This window comes from Podarcis filfolensis (genome assembly GCF_964270895.1).
Source record: "Podarcis filfolensis genome assembly, chromosome: 16".
Lineage (NCBI taxonomy): Eukaryota > Metazoa > Chordata > Lepidosauria > Squamata > Lacertidae > Podarcis > Podarcis filfolensis.
This window is the reverse complement of record NC_139620.1, coordinates 17,034,918-17,057,678: the sequence shown is the minus strand read 5'-3', so window position 1 is coordinate 17,057,678 and position 22,761 is coordinate 17,034,918. Positions and strand designations below refer to the sequence as shown.

General features: G+C 45.2%; 2 protein-coding genes across 25 annotated transcripts in view; one reads left to right on the top strand and one right to left on the bottom strand.

The window, feature by feature from the left end:
* Positions 1-1,771: 1,771 nt before the first annotated feature.
* Positions 1,772-12,553, top strand: HAPLN2 (hyaluronan and proteoglycan link protein 2). 2 transcript variants are annotated; one of them, XM_083590511.1, is made up of 6 exons: positions 1,772-3,132; positions 4,182-4,295; positions 5,479-5,832; positions 6,608-6,724; positions 7,880-8,065; positions 9,934-12,553. In XM_083590511.1, the coding sequence occupies exons 2-6, from the start codon at positions 4,208-4,210 to the stop codon at positions 10,215-10,217; spliced, it is 1,029 nt and encodes a 342-aa protein (XP_083446637.1). In that variant the 5' UTR covers positions 1,772-3,132; positions 4,182-4,207; the 3' UTR covers positions 10,218-12,553. The 2 variants fall into 2 exon arrangements, with proteins under 2 accessions (XP_083446637.1, XP_083446636.1); XM_083590510.1 differs by having other exon boundaries at positions 1,774-3,117.
* Positions 12,554-14,446: 1,893 nt separating this feature from the next.
* Positions 14,447-22,761, bottom strand: part of BCAN (brevican) — a 46,246-nt gene continuing 37,931 nt past the window's right edge. For 21 of the 23 annotated variants that reach the window (XM_083589836.1, XM_083589832.1, XM_083589840.1 and 18 more), the window contains 6 exons: positions 20,670-20,777; positions 19,298-19,456; positions 17,598-17,680; positions 17,113-17,257; positions 15,057-15,239; positions 14,447-14,709 (listed from right to left, as the gene is read on the bottom strand). In XM_083589836.1, the coding sequence (XP_083445962.1) occupies positions 14,687-14,709; positions 15,057-15,239; positions 17,113-17,257; positions 17,598-17,680; positions 19,298-19,456; positions 20,670-20,777 (701 nt within the window). In that variant the 3' untranslated portion in view covers positions 14,447-14,686. Of the gene's footprint in view, positions 14,710-15,056; positions 15,240-17,112; positions 17,258-17,597; positions 17,748-18,339; positions 18,877-19,239; positions 19,457-20,669; positions 20,778-22,761 lie in introns of all 23 variants that reach the window. The other 2 variants (XR_014542373.1, XR_014542374.1) reach the window with 1 other exon arrangement.

Sequence of the window (22,761 nt, the reverse complement as noted above, 5' to 3'; positions counted from 1 at the left end):
TGTCCCTCTCTCTGCCCTCCCCCAACTTCCTCCAGGAGCCTTTATGGCCCATTCATCCAGGAGAATGGGATGAACAACATCCCTTGTTGTCTTCTCCAGCATGTGATAATAACACCAAGGCCTGGGACTCTTTGTTCTTTCTTCACAATGAGCAAACTGTTGCTTGCCTTGTAGTCCATCCCTGAAATGGACCTGATGCACAGGGAGGGGACTACTGGGGGCGAGAAACAAGAGCTGAAGAAACCCTCTCTGTGGCACCATAACGACCTCTGTGAAAGACTGCCTTGCTCAGTGTCACATTGTTTTATTCAGGAGACAGAATAATAATAATAATAATAATAATAATAATAATAATAATAATAATACCCCACCCATCTGATTGCATTGCCCCAGCCACACTAGGCAGCTTCCAACATATATAAAAACATAATAAAATGTTGCACGTTAAAAAGCTTCCCTATGCAGGGCTTCCTTCAGATGTCTTCTAAAAGCCAGGTGGTTGTTTCTTTCCTTGCCATCTGATGGGAGGGTGTTCCACAGAGCAGGTGCTACTACTGAGAAGGCCCTCTGTCTGGTTCCCTGTAGCTTCACTCCTCACAGTTAGGGAAACCGTCAGAAGGCCCTCGGAGCTGGATCTCAGTGCCCTGGTTATCTCCTGCTTAAGACTCCTGCAATGTGCTCTACATAGGGCTACCTTTGAAGGTGACTCGGAAACTACAACTAATCCAGAATATGGCAGCTAGATTGGTGCCTGGTAGCATATAACACCAGTCCTAAAATATCTACATTGGCTCCCAGTACATTTCTGAGCACAATTCAGAGTGTTGGTGCTGACCTTTAAAGCCCTTAATGGCTTTGGCCCTGTATACCTGAAGGAGCATTTCCACCCCCGTTGTCGGTGGCATAGGAAGGGGGGGTGCGGTGGGTGCAGACCGCCCCAGGTGTCATCACTGATGGGGTGACCGCAGGGCTTGGCTTGCAGCGTGAACGAGCCACATGTCTCTCCTGGGAAGTGACACGGCGGCTCGGGCACCTGTAAGTTCCGGGCTGCCCGAAACGGCAACATGGGGCTTGCGGACTCCGTGGAGTTTCCACTCAGTGTGCTCTGCCCCGGTTTGCCCCGCCCCATGGGTGGCTTGCCCCGCCCCCGGGTGCAGGGCATTTGCACCACCTCGGGAGCCCTAGCAGCTAGCTACGCCACTGCCCATTGTTGAGCCCAGACACTGAGGTTCAGCTCCAAGGGTCTTCTGGCAGTTCCTCAGTGGAGAAGTGAGATTACAGGAAAGCAGACAAGCAGACAGAGAGCCTTCTTGGTAGTCAGTCCTGCCCTGTGGAATGTCCTCCCATCAGATGTCAAGGAAATAAACAACTATCTGACTTTTAGAAGACACCTGAAGGCAGCCTTAAGGAAGTTTTTAATGTTTGGTGTTTTACTGTGTTTGATGTTTTAATTTGTTGAAAGCCACCCAGAGTGGCTGGGGCAACCCAGTCAGATGGGCAGCATATAAATTATTTTGTTGTTGTTGTTGTTGTTGTCGTCATCATCTATTTACTTAGAGCATCTTAACCCCTCTTTTCAGTTTTAAAAAGGCTCCCAATGCAGCTTTCATGAGAAAAATAACAAGACAGTCCCTGCTGACAGAATTAGGTCTCTCTTTCTCTCCATCTCACCCACAGTTTTTTGCGACGGGAATCAGTCACAGAAATTGCATCAAAATTATGCAGATATGCCAGGTTTACACATCTAGTCCCATCACAGAACGTTGGCAGCAAAAGCTTCTTTATTTATTTAGTAAAATTTACACACCACTTGATTGTTAAAAACAACAACCTCAAAGCAGTTTACAAAGAGAATAAAACAATAAAATGATCACTAAAAAAACCCTCTTTAAAACACTGAAAAGATAAAATCAGCAATAATCAAATGTTTTGACAACAATAATGTTTTGATCAACAGATCAAAACATATATCAATCTTGAGCTGTTTCCTTCTAGGAATGAAGTCAGGGCTCCCTACCTAGCAACTGGGTCCCACATACAGAGAAAGGGCAAGTCACATTTTCCACCTCCACCCCACAAATTTAGCCCTATCGGCTGCCTCTGGCTGGGCTGTAGCTGAATGTTGCCATCTGTAGGCGGCCTGTATGGCCGGTGTTCAAAAATGAAGAACCGCTGACTAATATCCAAAAACCTCAAAGCAATTGGGAATCATAAGCTCCCAAGGCTTAGAGCATCTATTCCAGGATGACCACTTGGATTCCCACCAGAATGACTAACATAGCTAGTCTGAGGCATTCTGTGAGAATTGGCCTCTTCAGTGGCTAGAATAATAATTTGGAATTTGGACACAGCTTTAGGATGTGGTGCATTGTGGGAAACTCTCTGGAGCTTCAGCCTCCCCCCACAAAAAAAGGCACATTGGCTTGTTTACTAAGATCTTCTGTGTGAGGAGTGGGACCATGGAAGGTGCCAGAAGCCGGCATGAGGGCTGTGTTGACATTTTGTCTGAATTCCCCTGGAATAAAGACAAGCTTGTTTGATGAGGGTTGTTCTGTTTGCCAAGCAGAACAATGAGAATCTGTTTCTGCTTTCTTTCTTTCGTTTTAATGTATTCTTGGGGCGGGGTAAACAAAACAGAAAAATGTGCAAACTGTTGACGGGACCTCACATCCAGAGGAGAGAAAGAGAGGGAGCAGGAAAGGATACAGAAGAAGGATGAGGGAAAATCAGACGTCATCATCCTAAGTGGGGCATCGCTATCATCTTCCTCGGCCAACCTCTCCACCGCCACCATAAGGATGTCTTCGTGAGGTCCTACTGGCATTGACGTGGTCACCTGTGTCCCTCCTGGGAGATGGAATGCTTCTCATCCGGAGAACCTGTCTTGGTGACATTGGCAGAGATGGACTTCCATTCTTCTCTATGATCTGTGCAGTGGGGATGGGGGATGTTGACCATGAGGCTGGATTAAGAGGAACAACAGCTCATCGCTCCATGGAGATGTGTCCCTGGATTGGTTTTGTACTCTCATGAGAAGCTACAGGTTCGGTGTCTCCTGACAGCTTCCGTTGCAATATCATCAAAGTGGCTGGACGATTTACCTGTCTTTCTAGAGAGGTATGGTAACAGATGGTGGGTCCTTCTCTGATTCTCTCTGTTCTCTATTTGTGGTGTATGAATGGTTGTGATGATGAGGGTCATTGATCTGGACAGCTTTTTAAAAAGGGATGAGATGAATTCATGGAGGATAAGGCTATCAATGGCTATGTTTTGCCTCCACTATCAGAGACAATATGCCTCTGAATACCAGCTGGTGGAAACCACAAGTGGGGAGAGTATTGTTGCTCTCAGGTCCTGTTTATGCACTTTCTGTTGGGGTATCTGGTTGGCTGCTGCGAAAACAGCTGTGCTGGCTGGGGCTGATGGGAGCTGTAGTCTAAAGCAAATGGAAGAGGAAGTTGAGGAAGGTTGGTCTAGAGTTTTCAAGCTCATAAATTTCCTTGGGGTTCTCTGGCTGTCCTTGTTAGAAACTGGATGCTAGAAAAGGAACACCCAGGAACAACTCCCCTATGTGGAAAGTGTCTGGGACTTCTTAGTTTAGAAAAAAAAGGTGAGTCAGAGGCAACATGATAGAAGTTTATAAAATGATGCTTGGCATGGGGAAAGTGGAAAGAGGCAAGTCCCCCCCCCCATAATACTAGAACCCAATGGAGACTATCCAATGAAGCCAAATGTTGGAAGATTCAGGAGAGATAAAAGAAAGTACTTGCTCTTGCAGTGCATAGTTAAACTGTGGAACTCCCTCCCACATGAGGGAGCGATTTCCGCAAACTTGAATGGCTTTAGAAGAGTATTAGACAAATTAATGGAGGGGAAGGCTGTCCATGGCTGCTAGCCATGTTGGCTAAGCTCTGCCTATTCAATCAAAGGCAGTAATGCTTCTGAATACCAGTTGCTAGAAGTCATAGTGGGGTGGGGTGGGGAGTGCTCTTGTGCTTGGCTCCTGCTTGCTGGTTTCCTGCAAGTATTTGGTTGGCCACTGTGAGAACAGGATGCTGAGCTAGATGGTCCACGGGCCAGATCCAGCAGGCAGTTATGTTGCTCATAGTGGAAGTGTATTTGTCAGTATGTGCATGTGAGAGGGCTGGGGGGATCCTTCTCAATTGTCACTCATTTTTCAGGCAAGACCCTCCTCTGCCTTTGAAGTATGCACCAGATCCTGATCTTGGCTTCCTTATGTCTCTCCTCTCTTCCGGAAATCCCTGCTATTTACCAAAAGCCAACTGGAAATCCAGGTGTGTAAGACACATACAAACACACAGAGATGACTCTGCCTGATTTTGCACATAACCACTGGATCTCTGAGCACAGTGGTTCCCAAAGTTGGTGGGTAATGTCTCCTGGGGGGATTAACTAGGGGGTGCTGAGAAGGAAGGGGGTGGCAGAGGGGCACTGGAGGCATAAATGGCTATCAGACTTTGAGAAGCTGGTATCACGGGTCACGTTCATCGACTTTTTGGAATTTGTTAATCATGCTAAATCATTTTAAGTGGATTTTGAATAAATGCCCATCTCACAATGAGGTCAGGTTGCCTGTTTTTATCCGTGTGGATGATCAACTGATTGTTGGGGCCTCCAACAGCCCTCTCAGCCCTTCATCTGCTCCACACCCAAAGCCACATATCACGGCTCAGCACACATTCAGTTTTAACCCTTGCAATGTTCACCATTCTATGACACACCTCACTTTTATCAACAGTTTATTTAACACTAAAACACTGTCCTGGCAATATTTAAAAAAATAAATAAATCAGGGCCAAATAATTCAAGGAGCTGAGGTTTGTGAAGGGTGCTGAGAGTTGTCAGGAGGCCACTGTTCCTATCACAGAAATACAACTCCCTCTTCTGAAGGAGAAAATTCCTTTTGTGGGTTCAATACAGAGGCTCACCCCAAATTCCCAGTTTATCAGACTTTATTCAGTAATGCATTTCCATTATGGCACACTGTGTTTAGGAAAAATACATCATCTAAGCTGTTTCATCCTCTAGCCGACCGACCACCTTCTGCTAGTCCTCCACCTCCAACCTGAGTCTCTTAAAACACAACCCAAGGGTTGGTTGGTTGGTTTGTTTGCTGTATGCACCTTTTCTGGAGTTATTTTCCACTGTACCATTCAGCCCTTAGGTTCCAGCTCACAACTGCTTCTTTCTTGCTTTGTGGTCAGGACACCCTGGCTTTCCTGAAAATGGGGTTTGCAGAATTTCTACCTCGCTTCACAGGGAACTCTGGGAATTGTAGCTCTGTGGAGCTCTGTAATAAGGGGTCCCCTAACAGCACTCAGGACCTTTAAGAAACAACAGCTCCCAGGATTCTTTGAGGGAAGCCATGCCTGTTTAAGTGGCGCCATAGTGCTTTAAAGGTATGGTGCGGATGTGGCCGTACTGAAGTGGCCTTCCTTCCTTCCCTCTCACCCACAGCAACACCAGCACCCCTCCAATACCTGCTGCAGCCAATGACCAAGCTAGTGCACACTCAGAGAGGAGCCACCGTCACCCTGCCCTGCATCCTGAGGACGCTACCCCAAAACTACAAGGTCAGGTGGAGCAAAGTGGAGCCGGCCGAATATATGGAGGTTGTCATCCTGATCACCAACGGGGTGCACCACAAAACCTACGGCCCACTGGGCAGCCGGGCCCGCCTGAGGCGCAGCCACCGCTACGATGCCTCGCTGACCATCTCTGACGTGGCGCTGGATGATGAGGGGCGCTACCGCTGCCAGTTGATCAACGGCCTGGAGGATGAGAGCATATCTCTGGTCCTGCAGTTAGATGGTAAGGGGACTGGTGCGGCCATTTTCCTGAGGGCATGAGAAGTCATCATTTCTTCTTCTTCTTCTAGAGAGCCAATGTGGTGTGGTGGTTAAGAGCAGTAGACTGGTAATCTGGTGAACTGGGTTCGCGTCTCTGCTCCTCCACATGCAGCTGCTGGGTGACCTTGGGCTAGTCACACTTCTCTGAAGTCTCTCAGCCCCACTCACCTCACAGAGTGTTTGTTGTGGGGGAGGAAGGGAAAGGAGAATGTTAGCTGCTCTGAGACTCCTTCGGGCAGTGATAAAGCGGGATACTCTTCTTCTTCTTCAATTAAATTAAATTTATATACTGCTCTTCTGAAGATCACAGGGAAGTTTGCAAAATATAGATCTATGGAGGCCTTGCAAGACAGGTTGGAACCAGTGTGCAAGTATAAGCCAGTGTTGTGTAGTGGTTGGAGTGTCAGACTAGGACTTGGGAGAGATCAGCAGTCATTGCCCTACTAGCTGGCAATGAAGCTCACTGCCTCTCAGTGCTTTAAATGTATAGTGTAAGTGGGGGTCAATGTTAAGATTATCACTATATATAATTACTGAGCCTGTTATGTTAACCTGTTATGTTATGTTGAGCCTGTTATGTTAGGCCTGTTCTGTTAACACTCACCCTCTGCCTTTTAATTTCAGTTTGTACTTTCAAATAAATTAAATAATGAAATACTTATTTTAAAAAAGGTAACTCAAGGCTCATCACCCCCTACTCACCTCCTTCCCAAAATTCTCTTACTCCTTCTCTCCAGGAATTGTCTTCCCCTACCAGACCAGCCAAGGGCGCTACAAATTCAACTATTTTGAGGCTAAAAAGGCTTGTCAAGAGCAGGACTCTCGCCTGGCAAGCTACGGGCAACTTTATAAAGGTAACCCAATTTTTGCTAATGTTTTCTTACTCCCCTGCTAGGGATGGCTTTTATTGCTTTGCTTTGTTTTGGTTGGGTTGTGGGGTTTATTTGCTGCTGTGTCATTGCTGTTCTTCAGTGAGGTTTTTTCATGTTTTGTTATTTTGGATATGAGCTTTTTAAAAATGAGGGGTGGTATATCAATGTTGGTTGCTGAAGAGGCCCCAGTCTTGTGGAACAATCTGCCAACTGAAATTCAGTAGGCACCTTCTGTCTAAACTTTTAAACGCACGCTGAAAACTTTTCTATTCCGTCCAGTTTATGCAGGTAATTAATAATAATTTTTCCACAGTTGTTAAGTTCATTTCTGATTTTATTTTTTATGTGCTTTTTAATGTGTGGTTTTATGTACAATTGTTGTAAACCACTTTAATATTTTTTAAAAAAATATGAATAGCAATATATAACTATTTTTACAAATAAACAAATAGCTCCTCTGAACGTTCCAAGGGCCCTCCAAATTGGCAGGGGGGTTTGTGGGTGCATTTTTGTGACATGTCATTGATACTATAGGTGCAGTCATGGTTGATTTATACTGGACCATCCACACATTATTTTGGTTTATTAGTTCTTCTCCAATGTTTCCCCAGTTTTACATTATTGCCATCTTGCAGGATAGTGCAGCAAAAGCAGGACAGGAATAAAAACCAAACACCAAAAATGTTTGTGGCATAAAAAATACAAGATTCCAGGAGGAAGCTACAAGACTGGCACTGACGGGAAACAAGGCAGCAGTACTGAAAGTGGGATTGTGTGTGACTGCCCCGAAACCATCTAAAAATAGACAAAGCCTTTGTTTGTGTTTCAGCCAAACTGTGTCTTTCTTTTTGGAATGAATAAGAAACACTCATGACTCTTTCTCCTTCCGAAAGGAAAAGGGAAACCCTGAAATGCCCTCCTTTATTTCTTGACTGATTGCTTGTTTTTGTTATCCTCCACCTTGCGCTTCTAGAAACAACCTGATGAAGCTTGTTCTGGCATACATAGAGATGGTGAGAACAAGCATCCCCTGACTGGTTGATGGATGTTGCTTCAAGGTGCAGGCAATGGACCAGAGGAAGCAATTGGTGCTCAGTTAACTTGTTGTATTGCGTTTATTGCTTCCTCTTCATTTAGCTTGGACAGAAGGGCTGGACTGGTGCAACGCAGGATGGGTCATGGAAGGAACAGTCCATTACCCCATCATTAACTCCCGCGAGCCCTGTGGGGGACGTCTTCTTCTCCCAGGGGTTCGAAGTTATGGCGCCAGGGACAAGCTGAAAGATCGGTTTGATGCCTTCTGTTTCAGTTCGGCTGTGAAAGGTATGTGGGTGCAGATGAAGCCAGAGGCTTGGCATGATTCATATACGAAGCAAATTTCTAGTCCCTACTGTTAGAAATAAACTTGTTTATGTAGCTCAGATTAATGGTTCTCAGCAGTTGTTTCCTGGACTCCGTGTGCATCTCTGGACAAGCAGTTTGTTCTCTCCTCGGTCCTTTCACCTTTCAGTAAAAAGTGGCATTCTGCCTTGTAAGAGTGTTATGAGGCTAGGGCTCTAGGTTTCATAACCTTTCCCAAACCAAGCGCCCAAGCATAATTTGTTTGGGCTTGACACAGACTTGTAACATACCCTTAAGCTCTCCCTCACCCCCATTCCTATCCCATATAAACAATCTCGTAAGTTATAAACGAAAAAATGCAATTTTATGGCATGAAAAGGCCATATATTTTTATGCTTTATTTTTCTAGTCTTTTTAATTTTGAAATAATGAGTGACTTGTCTAAAGTAGCACTATGCCAAAACAATTTTGATGAAATATTTCCTCCCCCTACCAAAGCGGCTTCTATTCCACCACCTTCATTCTTTAGAAATTATCTGTTGATTCTTGTGGGTCCCTTCCAAACCTGTGATCCTGTGTATGTGGGGTCAGAATCTATGAGAGGAACCTGCTGAACCAATTTTTGTTAAAGTAGTGACCTTGGCTGGCTAGTTAAGTACCATCATTTACATGCCCAAGGAGGTTGCCATATAGACAAATGGGTGGTCCTTCCCCCCCCCCCCACACACACACCCTGGGTGGAGGCTACATCATCCTAGGAGGCTTGTCTTGCTCTTGTGCTGGATTCCAAAGCTGTGGCTGCGAGATATACCTGGAAAACTAATGGGGAAGCAAGATCTGTGGAGCGTTATTGCTGTGCGCCCCTCCATCCTAGGGAGTATATATGTTGTATCTATGTGTAAATAAAACCATATATCCTAAAGATACCATAATCTCCATCGACCTTCATTCCAAGGAAACCAAACTATGGGAATACACAGACGTCCCTGGAGTCTCTCACTGCCTGGAGATTGGGGTGTGTGCAACAATGTGTAGGATACCTGTTAAAATATTATTCCAGTTCCTCAGATTTTAATGCTGAGCAGGAAGGAACTAATGAGTACTGGGGCTTGTAGTCTTTCTGCCCTGCTCCCTGCCATTTGCTAGTCTTTTCATACCCTGGCAGTTTCCACAAACTGTGCAATTCTCCTATATTATTTATTGAATGCATTTCTATTGGCCTTTCTCAGACTGGGATTCAAGGCACATTTCAAACCAGCAGTTAAAACGCAGTTTGCTCTGATGGCGGCCAGTGATCAGCTTTGTCTGTCCCTTAGTTTCCAAAGGCCTGTCTGAACAGGAAGGTCTCAGCGTGCCGGCACAAGGTGATACAAAGAGGGAACCAGTCTAGCCTCTCTTGGGAGGGAATCCCACAACCTGGGAGCAGCCACAGAAAAGGCTCTCTCTCAGATCATCACAAATCATGTTTATGGGACAGATAGAAGGTGCTCACCCAAGGATCTTGGCACCAAGGCAGATTTGTATAGGAAGATATTAACTTTAAGGCGGCTTGGGTTTCAAGCCATTTAGGGCTTTATAAGTCATAACCAGCACTTTGTGCCCAGAAATGGACTGGTAGCCAGTGAAATTGTTTTAGCAAGGGAGTAACCTATTCCCTGTGGCTCCAGTCAGCAGTTTGGCTGCAGCATTTTGGACTAGCTGAAGCTTTTGAACACTTTTCAAGGGCAGCCCCATATTGAGCATATTACAATAGTGCAGCCGGGTCGTAGCTAAATCCTTTGTGCATTGACTCCAACTCCCTCAACATCATTTCCTGCTTCTGCTTCTTCCCCCTCTGCTCCTGTACCCAGGCCGGGTCTATTTCATCCGGGGCCACATGAATTTCAAGGAAGCCACTCAAGCCTGCCGCAACGACAGGGCTGCCATCGCCAAAGTTGGGCAGCTGTACGCTGCATGGAAATTCTCCCAGCTGGACCGCTGTGACGGAGGCTGGCTTGATGACGGCAGTGTGCGCTTTCCGATCAACATTCCCCGTGCCCACTGCGGGGGACTCACAAATCCCAGCGTCCACAGCTTTGGATTTCCCAGCAAGTTACGGAAGAAATATGGAGTCTACTGCTTCTCAGTGAAGTAGAGAGGATGAGAGAGACAGAGAAGTTTAGATGCCAGCTAGGCCCAAAGAGGACCACACAAAATGACACATATACAACCCTTTTGCAAAAGATCTCTTGGAAGGTGTTGGTATGACATCGCACAGGGGCTTTTCCTCACCATGACTTTTCCATGATCGCTATCTTAATCTAACGATGGAGTTCATAGGTCACAGGCTTTGGAATCACACAAACTGCCTTTGTGTATTCAAGTGTAGGTATTTTGGAGCCTTGTTCTGACTTTTTCTTCTTGAATTTGTACAACCTCTACATTTTTCCTAGGTTTGGAGAGAGATGTCCCACTACTGACACTTGGGGTCTATGTCTCTCTCTCTGTGCCTGTTTACATGCACACTCAGAACTAGTTTGTTCTCAGTGTGCGGGATCCCATTATCTTGCCCCAATTAATGCAATACTTGACTGCTTTTAGTAATAAAGTGAATACCTCCTAAACAGGCACTAACTTTACAACAAATGTCCTGTTAATATGGACATTTGCTTGCAAACCCAACCATTGCTTCACTACCTTATTAAGTATTCTTTTTAAAAATATCTTAACCTGGAATCTTGATTTTTATTCTTCCTGACTTCATACAACCTCCAGTTTTGAAGAAAGGTATCCTGGCCACCTCAGTCACCTACTGACACTTGGGCCCATCTAGAATTATTTGGAGGAAGTCACGACTGGTTAAAGTGATATTGTAGTTCTTTAAATTATCAGAGATCAAGGACACTTCCTAGAGGAGTCTGGGGCTGATTGGAATTGGGAGTCTAAGCAGCTGGGGCTGATGGAAATTGTTTGTGAACACAGGATTTTATTTGAGATCTGGGAACAGAAACAAGATGTGGATCGAGTGTGAAATCTGGAAAACGGTGGGGCAGCCAGGAGTTATGAGGAAGGAATCAGGAGCCAGGTGATCCATTCCAAAAAGCAGGAGGCAAATTTCGACTTCTGTAAAGAGAAGATGTCTGCTGCATAAAATTCCATCAGGAGCACAGGAAACAATGCACCATTCTAGACATGGATGCAGGGAAAGCTAGAAGGAGCAGAGGGCAGTTTGTCTGGCAACAAGTCTTGGACTTCTGTCTGTGTGGCTGTTTTCCCGCCTTCACCACACTTACCTTTTGCCTTGCTCTTTCCAGGCACAGGTCCATGCTTTAAAGCTCTGTGTCTGAGGGCTCTTTTTCCCTCTCTAGAGCTTTCCATGCAAAAACTGCACTTTAGTGCTCAATTGGAGCAAACAGCAATTTAGGGTGTCTGCGGATTGCCATTTGCTCTGATTCAGCTTTAAAGAGCAGGTTTTTGCAGGGAAAGCTCCGGAGAAAAAATGGTGCTCAGACACAGTGCTTTTAAGAGTGGACCGTGCCTGGAAAGAGCGGAGGAAATATGTGTGGATAAGAAGTGTGAGTCTTTGGCAAGTGCTGGATGCCCACATTTTCCAATCAGCATGAAACCTCAGCCACATCTCCCCATCCAGAGACCACTTTTTTAGTGTTCAACACCAAAGATGAAAAAGTTTGACAAACATCCATTCATTTTTTTTAAAAAAAGTCTTGCTTAGGCAAATTGTATAGGGTGAAACCTAAAGGAGGAAGAAATCCCCTCCCGCAACAGCCAAGTGGAGACTGAGCATGCTCAATAGGCATGGCATGTTGACTGCCTGTTGTGTGTATATAGGAGGAATGGAAAATCGGGTTGGGATGCTGGGAAATGGAATGGAGTACCCTAAAAAAAAGCTGGCTGGTTGGAACCTGGAACAGGAACACACCATGCAAGTTTCTGTTGCAGGTCCTGCTTGTTAGCTACAGTAGCCAATTGGCCTTCCATATTCAGAGGCATTATACACTTCTGAATAGCAGGTGCTAAGACAGAAACAACAGAGGGATGTTGTTTTTGCATTCTGCTTTTATGCTTCTCAAAGGTATCTGGCTGTTGGAGGAAGAGTATGATTTAGGTCAATCTCAAAATAACACAATGTAAGGAGGCTCTTAACTGTCATATTAGTTCTAGAAGATGGCTTGGAATAACATTTGCCAATCTGGTACCCTCCAAACTGGATTACAATGTGCTGACTGGATGGAAGTTGTAGTCCAACAACATCTGGAGGACACTAGGTTGATGAAGACTGGTCCAGAGTGTTCCATTCTGTGACTGATCACACTTAGTGATATGTGCTTTCTTGCACATGGATGCAAAGGGACATTTTAATAAGTAAATGTAAATACATAAAATATTCAGTTTCATTGTGCATGTGCAGAGTGCTTTGTACCCTCAAACTTGGGATTTACTTCTAAATAAACATGCTGAGGAAGGAATGAAGAGCGTTGTGGCTGTGATTAACAGAATCTTTCTTCAGGGAAAGAGAGCCATTGAATCCCATTGCACATCAGAAAAGTTTATAGAAAGTTAGCTATTCCCCACCCCACCCCCCTGCCTGCCAGCGTGGTGGAAAGAACCGCTGCTGAATGCAATTGTAGTCTGCACCACCAGCAGATTTTCAGTTCCTTCTTCCATCTCTCATTCTCCATGACAGATGCCCAGCCTTCTTCAGAAGGTTCAGAAAAGGGTAACTTCTATGAAGAAAGGTTGCAACATCTGGGACTTTTTAGTTTAGAGAAAAGGCAAGTACTGGAAAAGGTGACATGATAGAAATTTATAAAATTATGCACAGCATGAAAAAAGGGAACACAGAAAAGTTTTTCTCTCTCATAACACTAGAACATGTGGCTATCCAGTGAAACTGAAAGTTGGAAAATTCAGAACAGATAAAAGAAATTATTTATTCACACAGCACATTATTAATCTATGGAACTTGCTCTCACAGGAAGTAGTGACAGCCTTAAAAGAGTATAAGACAAATTTATGGAGGAGAGGGGTATCCATGGCTGCTAGCCATGATAGATATGCTCTGCCTCCATGGTCAGAGGCAGTAATGCTTTCAAATACCAGTTGCTGGCAACCACAGGAGGGGAGAGGGCTCTTGTACTTAGGTCCTGCTTATGGGTTTCCCATTGGGGCATCTGGTTGGCCAGTTGAGAACAGGCTGATGGACTAGATGGGCCAATGGCCTGATCCAGCAGGCTCTTCTTATGTTATTTCATCCTTCTTTCCACCCACCCCACCCTACACTGGTTCTTAGCAAGGACAGCCCACGTGCTGATACTTTTGTTTGGATACAGTCATTCAGCTAGTTTGGGCCAGTCTTTGCTTTGTGATGGATGACTAGTTTCACCTTTTAATATATAGTTAGGAGGAAACAGGATTTCCCAAGAACAGGGAAACTCTGGATTTAGCAGGGAGAAACCTGGAGAAAACTGCTTCCGGTGAAGATTGTACAAATCATAGAATCATAGAATCATAGAGTTGGAAGAGACCACAAGGGCCATCGAGTCCAACCCCCTGCCAAGCAGGAAACACCATCAGAGCACTCCTGACATATGGTTGTCAAGCCTCTGCTTAAAGACCTCCAAAGAAGGAGACTCCACCACACTCCTTGGCAGCAAATTCCACTGTCGAACAGCTCTTACTGTCAGGAAGTTCTTCCTAATGTTTAGGTGGAATCTTCTTTCTTGTAGTTTGGATCCATTGCTCCGTGTCCGCTTCTCTGGAGCAGCAGAAAACAACCTTTCTCCCTCCTCTATGTGACATCCTTTTATATATTTGAACATGGCTATCATATCACCCCTTAACCTCCTCTTCTCCAGGCTAAACATGCCCAGCTCCCTTAGCCGTTCCTCATAAGGCATCGTTTCCAGGCCTTTGACCATTTTGGTTGCCCTCCTCTGGACACGTTCCAGTTTGTCAGTGTCCTTCTTGAACTGTGGTGCCCAGAACTGGACACAGTACTCCAGGTGAGGTCTGACCAGAGCAGAATACAGTGGCACTATTACTTCCCTTGATCTAGATGCTATACTCCTATGAGGGGGAACACATGGAAGGGGCATATGAGGGGGAACACATGGAATGAGGGGGAACACATGGAAGGGGCATATATTCCACATTAAGTTGAGGTGTGGATGGGGCCTTGGTCTCCAGGGTTTCAGGCAAGAGTCTTTCCTAGCCCTACCTGGAGAAGCCAGGAATTGCATGACAAAATAAAAATGAAGGACATGCTTCCCAAAGCTTGGTATATAGAACCCCGTTATGAGAGAGACAGTCATGCTAGTTCAGTTTTGGCAGAGAGAGAGAGAAGAAGAAAAAATGCTCATTGCACAAAGTAAAAAGTTATATTTTATATTGTCGCTGAGAAAGAGGGTGTCTTTAAAAGGAAATATTTAGTTATTAGAATTTCTTTATATATACACTCATATAATAACAACAACAATAATAAAAAAGAATAAGGGAAACAGAAGGCACCATTGTTGTTCCTTGTTGGTTTTTCATGCTGATTTATGCAAAATCAGTTCTGACTTGCTCGTGAATCTGGGATGATAGACAGTCACAGGTAAATCTTCATTCCTGGGGTTGATCAATCCCTGAAAAAAAGTGGGGTGTGGAAGCTCAAATCACACAGTGCTTATGAATGGTTGCAAAGGGGCTGATTGGTTCTCCCAGACTGCTGGATTCTGCTAGGCTGAAGGCTACAGTATCTCTGCTGGCCACCTGCAGTGGAGGCGCTATAGAGCAGCAGATGCCAGGCTGGCTGCTCCCTCTTCCTATAAAGCTGCCCCAGTTTCACAGAGAATAAGGTAACTGACCCAGCTGCCAGAGACCCCTGCAAGAGAGTTCCTAGCTCAATCCCTTCCACCATCCTAAACCCCTCCCACAACACAAAACAGACCAAAGCAGATAGAGATCTAGCCATCTCCATGTAAAGACTCACTTGGGATGCAGGTGAATGACGGCTGTTCCCACTGGCCGTTCTCCTGGCACCTGATGACAGGGGAGTGGCGCTGGGTGAACCCTTCTTGGCACCAGTACCGGATGACAGAGTTGATTTCGTAACGCTGCTTTGGTTTGCCAAATATTTGGGCATCTGCCACCTCTGGGGGTTGGTTGCAAAACACTGGAGAGAAGGTGGACAGGGTCAACATCTACTAGTATATTCTCAATCATGTGCTGCCCCAGCAAATTAGCAAAGGTCAGAACAAATGATACAATCAAAATGAGAGAGTTTGGGGTATGAACTTCTCCAATTAGGACCTTTCAGACTAATTGCAAGCTCTGCCTGGTTAGAAAGTCAGATTGATTCAAATTAGATGGCAAGATGAGACAGCCTTCAAGGAGGATTGGATAATGTTTGTAGATTACTTAAAAAACTATTGTAGACATGCTAAAACACTAGCAGGTTTGGAGTAAGTAAAGCAATAAAAGCTATACTGAGAATAAGGTGGAGGAAAGAAGGTATAGATTAATTATAATATGTAGCAGCAATAGATAATCAGAGGGGACCATGGAAGGGTGGAGGGGAAGTCAAATACTGTGTGACTGTAAATTGGAAAATGTCAGATTAATTGTAAATTTGGAAATTCTATAAATAAAATAAAAAAGAAACTCAGATTCAGCTTGCCTTTCTTGCCAATGCCACCAATTTTTCTGGTGCCAGGGACACAATAGCATGTGCTATCCCAATAGGTTGGCAAATATTAGATTCACTCAAAATGAGGGAGTTTCGAAGACAAACTTCCCCAGTTCAGAACTTCCAGGCTAATAAAAAACTGAGCCTGGACTTGTTTAAAGTTTGGATTCAGCTTGCAATTAATGTCACAGCAACACACCCTTTTTCATTAGTGTCTGGCAGGGCTGACCTGCTCATGAGGCAAGGTGTTGGCTCTTTTCTTTTATCACTTTCAAAAGATGCTTAGGTTTCCACACTGGTGGTAGTCATCCCCTACCTGTTTGCACCCAGGTATGCAGCCTCTGAATAGGGGGGTTAAATTTAAGCATTATGACTAATAGACACTGATGGCCGTAACCTCCATCAGCAAGTCCAAATTGCTTTTGTCAAAGTTATCGTCAAATACTATCACATCCAAAAGTGAGTTACTTATGCACATATATTTAGAATATGTCAGAAGGAGGAATATTTCAGCCTGGTTTTAAAAGAACTAATACTACCTATTTCTGAGATATTTGCACCTTCACACAAACGGGCACCACATATTTAGGCTAAAAAGGTAAAGGGACCCCTGACCATTAGGTCCAGTCATGGCCAACTCTGGGGTTGCGGCGCTCATCTCACTTTATTGGCTGAGGGAGCCGGCGTACAGTTTCTGGGTCATGTGGCCAGCATGACTAAGCCACTTCTGGAGAACCAGAGCAGCGCACGGAAACGCTGTTTACCTTCCCGCCAGAGCGGTACCTATTTATCTACTTGCACTTTGGCGTGCTTTCGAACTGCTAGGTTGGCAGGAGCTGGGACCGAGCAACGGGAGCTCACCCTGTCGCAGGGATTCGAACTGCCAACCTTCTGATCAGCAAGTCCTAGGCTCTGTGGTTTAACCCACAGTGTCACCCACATCCTTATTTAGGACACCTACCCACAAAAGCAGAAGTGCCTTTTTTTTCAACACAGCTCTGAGCACTGCATGCATGCTATTTTTTTATTTTTTATTTTTTGCAAACTTACTTAATTGCAATCATGATACCTGATCAAAAATGGCAGCCGTCTCTGCAAGCTGTATAATACAGATCATTGGTTGTGCAACACAGATGGCACTTATTTCTGCTCCCTGCCCAGGGGTCAGACGATAACATTTTGAAAACTGCTGCCTGTTGGGGACCATTATCTGCAACAATGTATATATTGTTTCCCCCTTTTGAAGTTCAAAAACATGAACGACAAACGTCACAAGTCTCGGTGGGCCTTTGGTCTTGGACTAGAGCGACAATTCTGAGTCAAAGGCCACAGCTGGGAAGGCCCAGAGCTCAAGGCTTACCCAGCCCCATTTTGCAGGTATAGGACAGGTGGTAGTTACAAGGCACATCACTCCACTTCCCTTCGTCATGCCAAACAATCACGACACAGTTCTCTCCAGACAGGAAATAGCTGTCGGGCTGCCCAGGATGCCAGTTCTCATAAAGCTACCCAAGAGAGAAAGAAAAAAGAGAGAGAGTCACTAAATGACAGCAAGCGTGAACAGTGTCCCTGTTCCAGGCCAGTGGCATCTTCCAAAAAGGTGCCAAGTTTAATCTCCGATAGCATGTCCAGGTAGGATTGGGGTCCTGGGAAGGTACTGCCAGTCAGTGCAGGCAATACTGAGCTTGATAGTCTGGTCTAAGGCAATTTCCTATGCTGATCCTACAACCCACCTTTCTCAGAATAATTAGGCACTGATCTGCATGTAACAGAAGCCTTTGTTTTTATTTATTTATTTTAAAGCATGCATAGTACAGTATTTTTTTTTTTGCAAACATCACTTACCAGAGGACTCCCCTCTGACCACTGGAAGTCGCCTTCAATTGTCCGGTCATTCAGGCCGATCCACTGATACTCCTTGTACCTATCTAGAAGCCAACAAGATTTGAGGATGGATGAAGAAGAATGAGGCACAGAGACACGGCAATTAGGAAACTACCGTATTTTTCGCCCTATAGGACGCACTTTTTCCCCTCCAAAAATGAAGGGGAAATCTGGGTGCGTCCTATGGGGCGAATGCAGGCTTTCGCTGAAGCTTGGAGAGCAAGAGGGGTCGGTGCGCACCGACCCCTCTTACTCTCCAGGCTTCAGGAAGACATCCGCAGCCTAGGCAGCCCCGAAGGAGGTCCCGCAGGGATGTCTAGGCTGCAGATAGCAGCCTGCTTCCCGGAGCGTCGGGCGCCCTGAAAGCAGAGCGCCCGGCGCTTCGGGAACACATCCGCAGCGTGGGGAGCCCTGCAGGAGTTCCCCGCAGGGCTCCCCACGCTGCGGATAGCAGCCTGCCGCCCAGCGGGCAGGGTGCCCTGAATCAGAGCACCCCTCGCGCTGGGCAGACATTGGCCAGCCCCACAAGCTCGGGGGACAGCAGGGAGGCGCAGCGCCGCCATCCCGCTGTTCCTCAACCTGGTTCGGTTTCTCCGACCTGCTTTTTGGGGGGGAAATAAAGGAATTTTTTTTCCCCTTTATTTCCCCCCCAAAAAACTAGGTGCGTCCTATGGGACGGAGCGTCCTATGAGACAAAAAATACGGTACTTGAAGTCGTTAACAACAGCCCTGCTGTGCCATCAGATGACTCTAGGTGGCAGCCTAGGATAACATTCCAGGGTGGGCTGCAGTGTCCTTGAGGCTTCATGGGGAAGAGATACTTTCCTGAGTTTGGATTTGAAATTATAGAAACTCTCTCTTTGAAAGAAGTTGTTAGAGATGGCATGGGGAGGGCAAAAATGTCAATTCTGGTTTCTCTCCATTTCTTAGGTTTGTTTGTTTTTTGTTTAATAAAATTTTGTTTAATAAAATTCAGTTTCCCCACCAATCCGCAGTTTTTAAGAATTCATTCTGTATTGCACTGTGCTACAGCACTGTAATCTTTTTCATTTTCTTTATATTGTTTAATTTTGTTTAAGTCTTCATGAAAAATTGTTGTACAATTTAGTGCACATTTTCCCTAATATATACTTATTAGGCTGTACACAGTTTTGCCTAATAAAATGCTTTTTGAGGGTTATTTTCACGAGCTGATGAATTTCAATGCACACTTTCCCCTAATATACACATTTTTGTACTGCTGGATTAAAGGTAAAGGGACCCCTGACCATTAGGTCCAGTCGTGGCTGACTCTGGGGTTGCGGCACTCATCTCGCTTTATTGGCTGAGGGAGCCGGCGTACAGCTTCCGGGTCATGTGGTCAGCATGACTAAGCCGCTTCTGGCGAACCAGAGCAGCGCACGGAAACGCTGTTTACCTTCCCGCTGGAGCGGTACCTATTTATCTACTTGCACTTTGACGTGCTTTCGAACTGCTAGGTGGGCAGGAGCTGGGACCGAGCAACGGGAGCTCACCCCGTCGCAGGGATTTGAACCGCCGGCCTTCTGATCGGCAAGTCCTAGGCTCTGTGGTTTAACCCACAGCGCTACCCATGTCCCGACACTGCTGGATTACTGCCACATTAACTAAGCCCATGTTACTGAAACCCCTGGTGGGCATACTGTTGATGAAGTTCTGCTCTTCCGGTGTCATGATATTAGCCAGGTGCCCTCCGAGCTTCCTGCACTGGGTCTCAGCATCCTCCCAGCTTCTCCGGGTGGAGAAGTGCTTGTAACAGAACCCCTGGAAGCTGTCCCAGCCAGGCCGGCATTTTTCCAGGTCTTGGCAGAAAGAAAGGAGAGAGACAATAATGCTTGTTAGACAGGCAATATCAACTAGCCTACTTTGCAATAAAAAGGTCGCTTAGCTACACTATGTGTGAAATGTTCCATTAGATCTGCACATTCTCACATTAAATATAAATATAGAGGAATATGCAGGAAATAAGCAATGGAATAAAGGTGTTATGACACTCACTTATAAGAAAAACCCTCCCTCCTTCATAACGTAACAATGGCCCAAAATAAAACCTAAAGTCCAGATTTTTTAACGTTGGACAGCTCAGAGTTCCAGGGGGTCCCCCTCTCTTGTTCCTCAATGATCTCAAATATCAGCTTCCCTGCAATGGGTGAGAGAGATGCTGTAGCCTTGCTGGTACAGGCTATTGACAGGAAGAGCATGTCTCTCAAACAAAAGGCACAGACCTCTTGATTCCTGGCTTAGGTACTGTTTACTTGAGGACAGGTATACTCTTCCCCTTCCCTTTCTCACTTTGCTTTTAGTGTGGGTGCTGTGGCAAATTGTCATGCTCGCATTCTAGGCCAGTGAGCGGTACCATCCCCTGGAGGGTGGTGGTACTGTGTAGGTCATGCTAAGAGGCAAAGGGGTGGCAGGGGGATGCTGGGGGTATAAATCACTTTGAAAAGCTGGTATCATTGGATCAAGTCCTTCTGTTTTGTTGAATTAATTAAACGAAATAGCTTTAAATGGATTTTGAATCAATGTGCAATTAATGGTTACTGTTCTGAAATCTATTGAGTTACTATCTTCATTAGGGGAACATGCAGACTGCTATTCTGTATAATAGGGGGGTTGAGGGTACCAGGGATGGGTTTATGGAACCGGGAGGTGGGGAGCTTTGGAACCACTGCTCTAGGCTTTTGGGATAGTCAGGACTGTTTAAATCTTTAAGATAGAGAACTATGCTGTATGATACATGCTGTATGATTTACTGTCTGCTTATTTTGTAACCTTGCTGGTTGAAACAGCACCCGTATACTCTGTCACTTTTATTTCATGTAATGAACAGGTCTTCCTTTATTCCTCCAGTGTGTGAACTTCTTGTGAGCATAAGGCAGGAACACATATTCATAGCGGACACATAACTCCAGTCAAAGATCTTAAACCTCTTGGGAGCGTCCATAGACAAGTGGTTGGTGGGCACCATGTGGGTTCAAACATATACCTTGCAGCAGACTCAGTTGTTCTACTCACCGATCTCACAAGCATCTCCTCCGTAGCCTGGTAGGCAAAGGCACCCTGTGTGGTCCCCTTCTTCAGTGCAGGTCCCTCCATTCTTACAGGGGTTTGGGATGCAGTCACCTGGAAGCAAATGGCCAGGAAGAGGATGCTCCAGTCAATGAAAGCAGGAACTTCACTTGCTGGGCACAGCCATGCCCACTTAGAGGAGGGGCCTTTGCAAACTGCTGCAGGCACAACATTGCAACCATGTGCAAACCACAATCACACACACTCACAACAGACCCACACCATACATTTAAAGCTCATCAAGCTTCCCCACATCACACTAGGATGTCCCTATTTTCATGGGAGAAATGTTGGAAGGTAGGGAATAGGATGCCCCTATTTTCATCAGAGAAATGTTGAAGAGTATGCTATCCCAGCAATAAGGCTTGAAAATAGTGTTTTCGTTTTCGCCCTGCCCCCATGTTTAATGGTGGAATGAGCTTCTGGAGAGGCCTAGCTGGGGAGGCAAGAGTTAACCTTTCCCCCTACACTGCTGCTATCTCCAGAAAAAAACCGCACACACTCCTGCAATAATTTGGCTTTTAAACCTTCAATAAAAACTTTTTTTTGAAGCTTAATTGCAACAAGTGATGAACAATGGGGGGGGGGTCACAGGTAGGGAGGGGAGGCTTAACCTTTACATATTCAGTTGTGACCCCCCCCCCCAAATCCTCCACCCCCCACTGAATTAGGCTTGAAAAAGGCTTTCTATTTGCTGCAAAAGAAGTGTCATTTCAAGCCATTCTGGTTGCTAATTTCCTACAGGGCCAAGTTCCAGACTTTGGTGCTAAAATACTGTAGGATAATCAGCCACATATAACCAAAATGCTTAAGTGTAATTAATGCACGAAGGGGTTAATGCCAGAGAGTATTATGCCAGAGTCCTGCCACGTGTAGCTAGGTCACTCCCCTCACCATGGGAGGAAGGAAGCCAGGTATATTGTTTCCCTCAGTCTAACATGTGCAGTCCAGTGTATAAAGAGGTCTGAGCTGGTTGTTCCAAGCTCAGACCACATGACTTAAGCACGCACACACAGCCACCCTTGTGTTCTTATACAAATATTTTAGGAACTTCCACCACTTTGGAATTAACATACGCTTTACTACCTGTGTTTTCTTACTGCTGTATGGAAAAGCACATGAACCTGATTTTTGAAGAGTTTGTAAGTAAACCATTTTTACCTTACCAGACATGTGGCCTTTTTCTGTGGTGGGGGAAGTGGGAAATTTTGGACAGAACTTAGAATGGCATATTTTAAAGGTTCAGCAGCCTATATTTCCATGCTTTAATTGGCTGCATATTTTGTGGTTTTAATTCTCTACTGGTGTTCTCTCAACCAACACATGTAAGGCTCTGTAGTTTACTTGACAGGCTGCATTATCCTTTATTTAAATCACCTTTATATTAATAAAGTAGGCAAAGCCTATTTCAGCACAGAGAAGGTGGACCATAAGGAGAGTTTGCTGGATCAGGCCATTAACCCATCTAGTTGAACTACATGAGCATCACAGCTCTGTGAATAAGTCATTTCTTTTGTTTGTCCTGTATCTTCCAATATTCAGCTTCACTGGATATCCTTAAATTCTAGTGTTATGGGAGAGGGAGACAAGTATGTCTCCATCCACTTTCTCCATGCCATTTATAATTTCATAAGCTTCTATCACGATGCTTATTCTGTCAACATTCAGATATATTGAAGTCCCTTGGTTCTAGGAGGAAAGATTCTTCAATGTCTTCAACAGGAACCTGCATGTCCAGAGGTGGTCTACCTCAGAATGCCACTTTGCTGGGGGCAAACAACAGGAGCAGAGTGTGGCTCTACTGTTCCGCTGTGGATTTCCTGGAGGTATCTGCTTGGTCACTGTGGAAAGTAGAATGCTAGGCTGGATGGTCCCACAGCCAGACTCTTCTTACACTGATACAGTTAATATTGGTAGTGTAGAACTTATTTATTATCAAGTAATTAATCAATTAAATTTGCACAATGCCTTTCATCTGTAGATCTCAGGGTGGTTCACAACTTAATGCCCAGCAACTCCAAACCAGATGGTTTGCCCC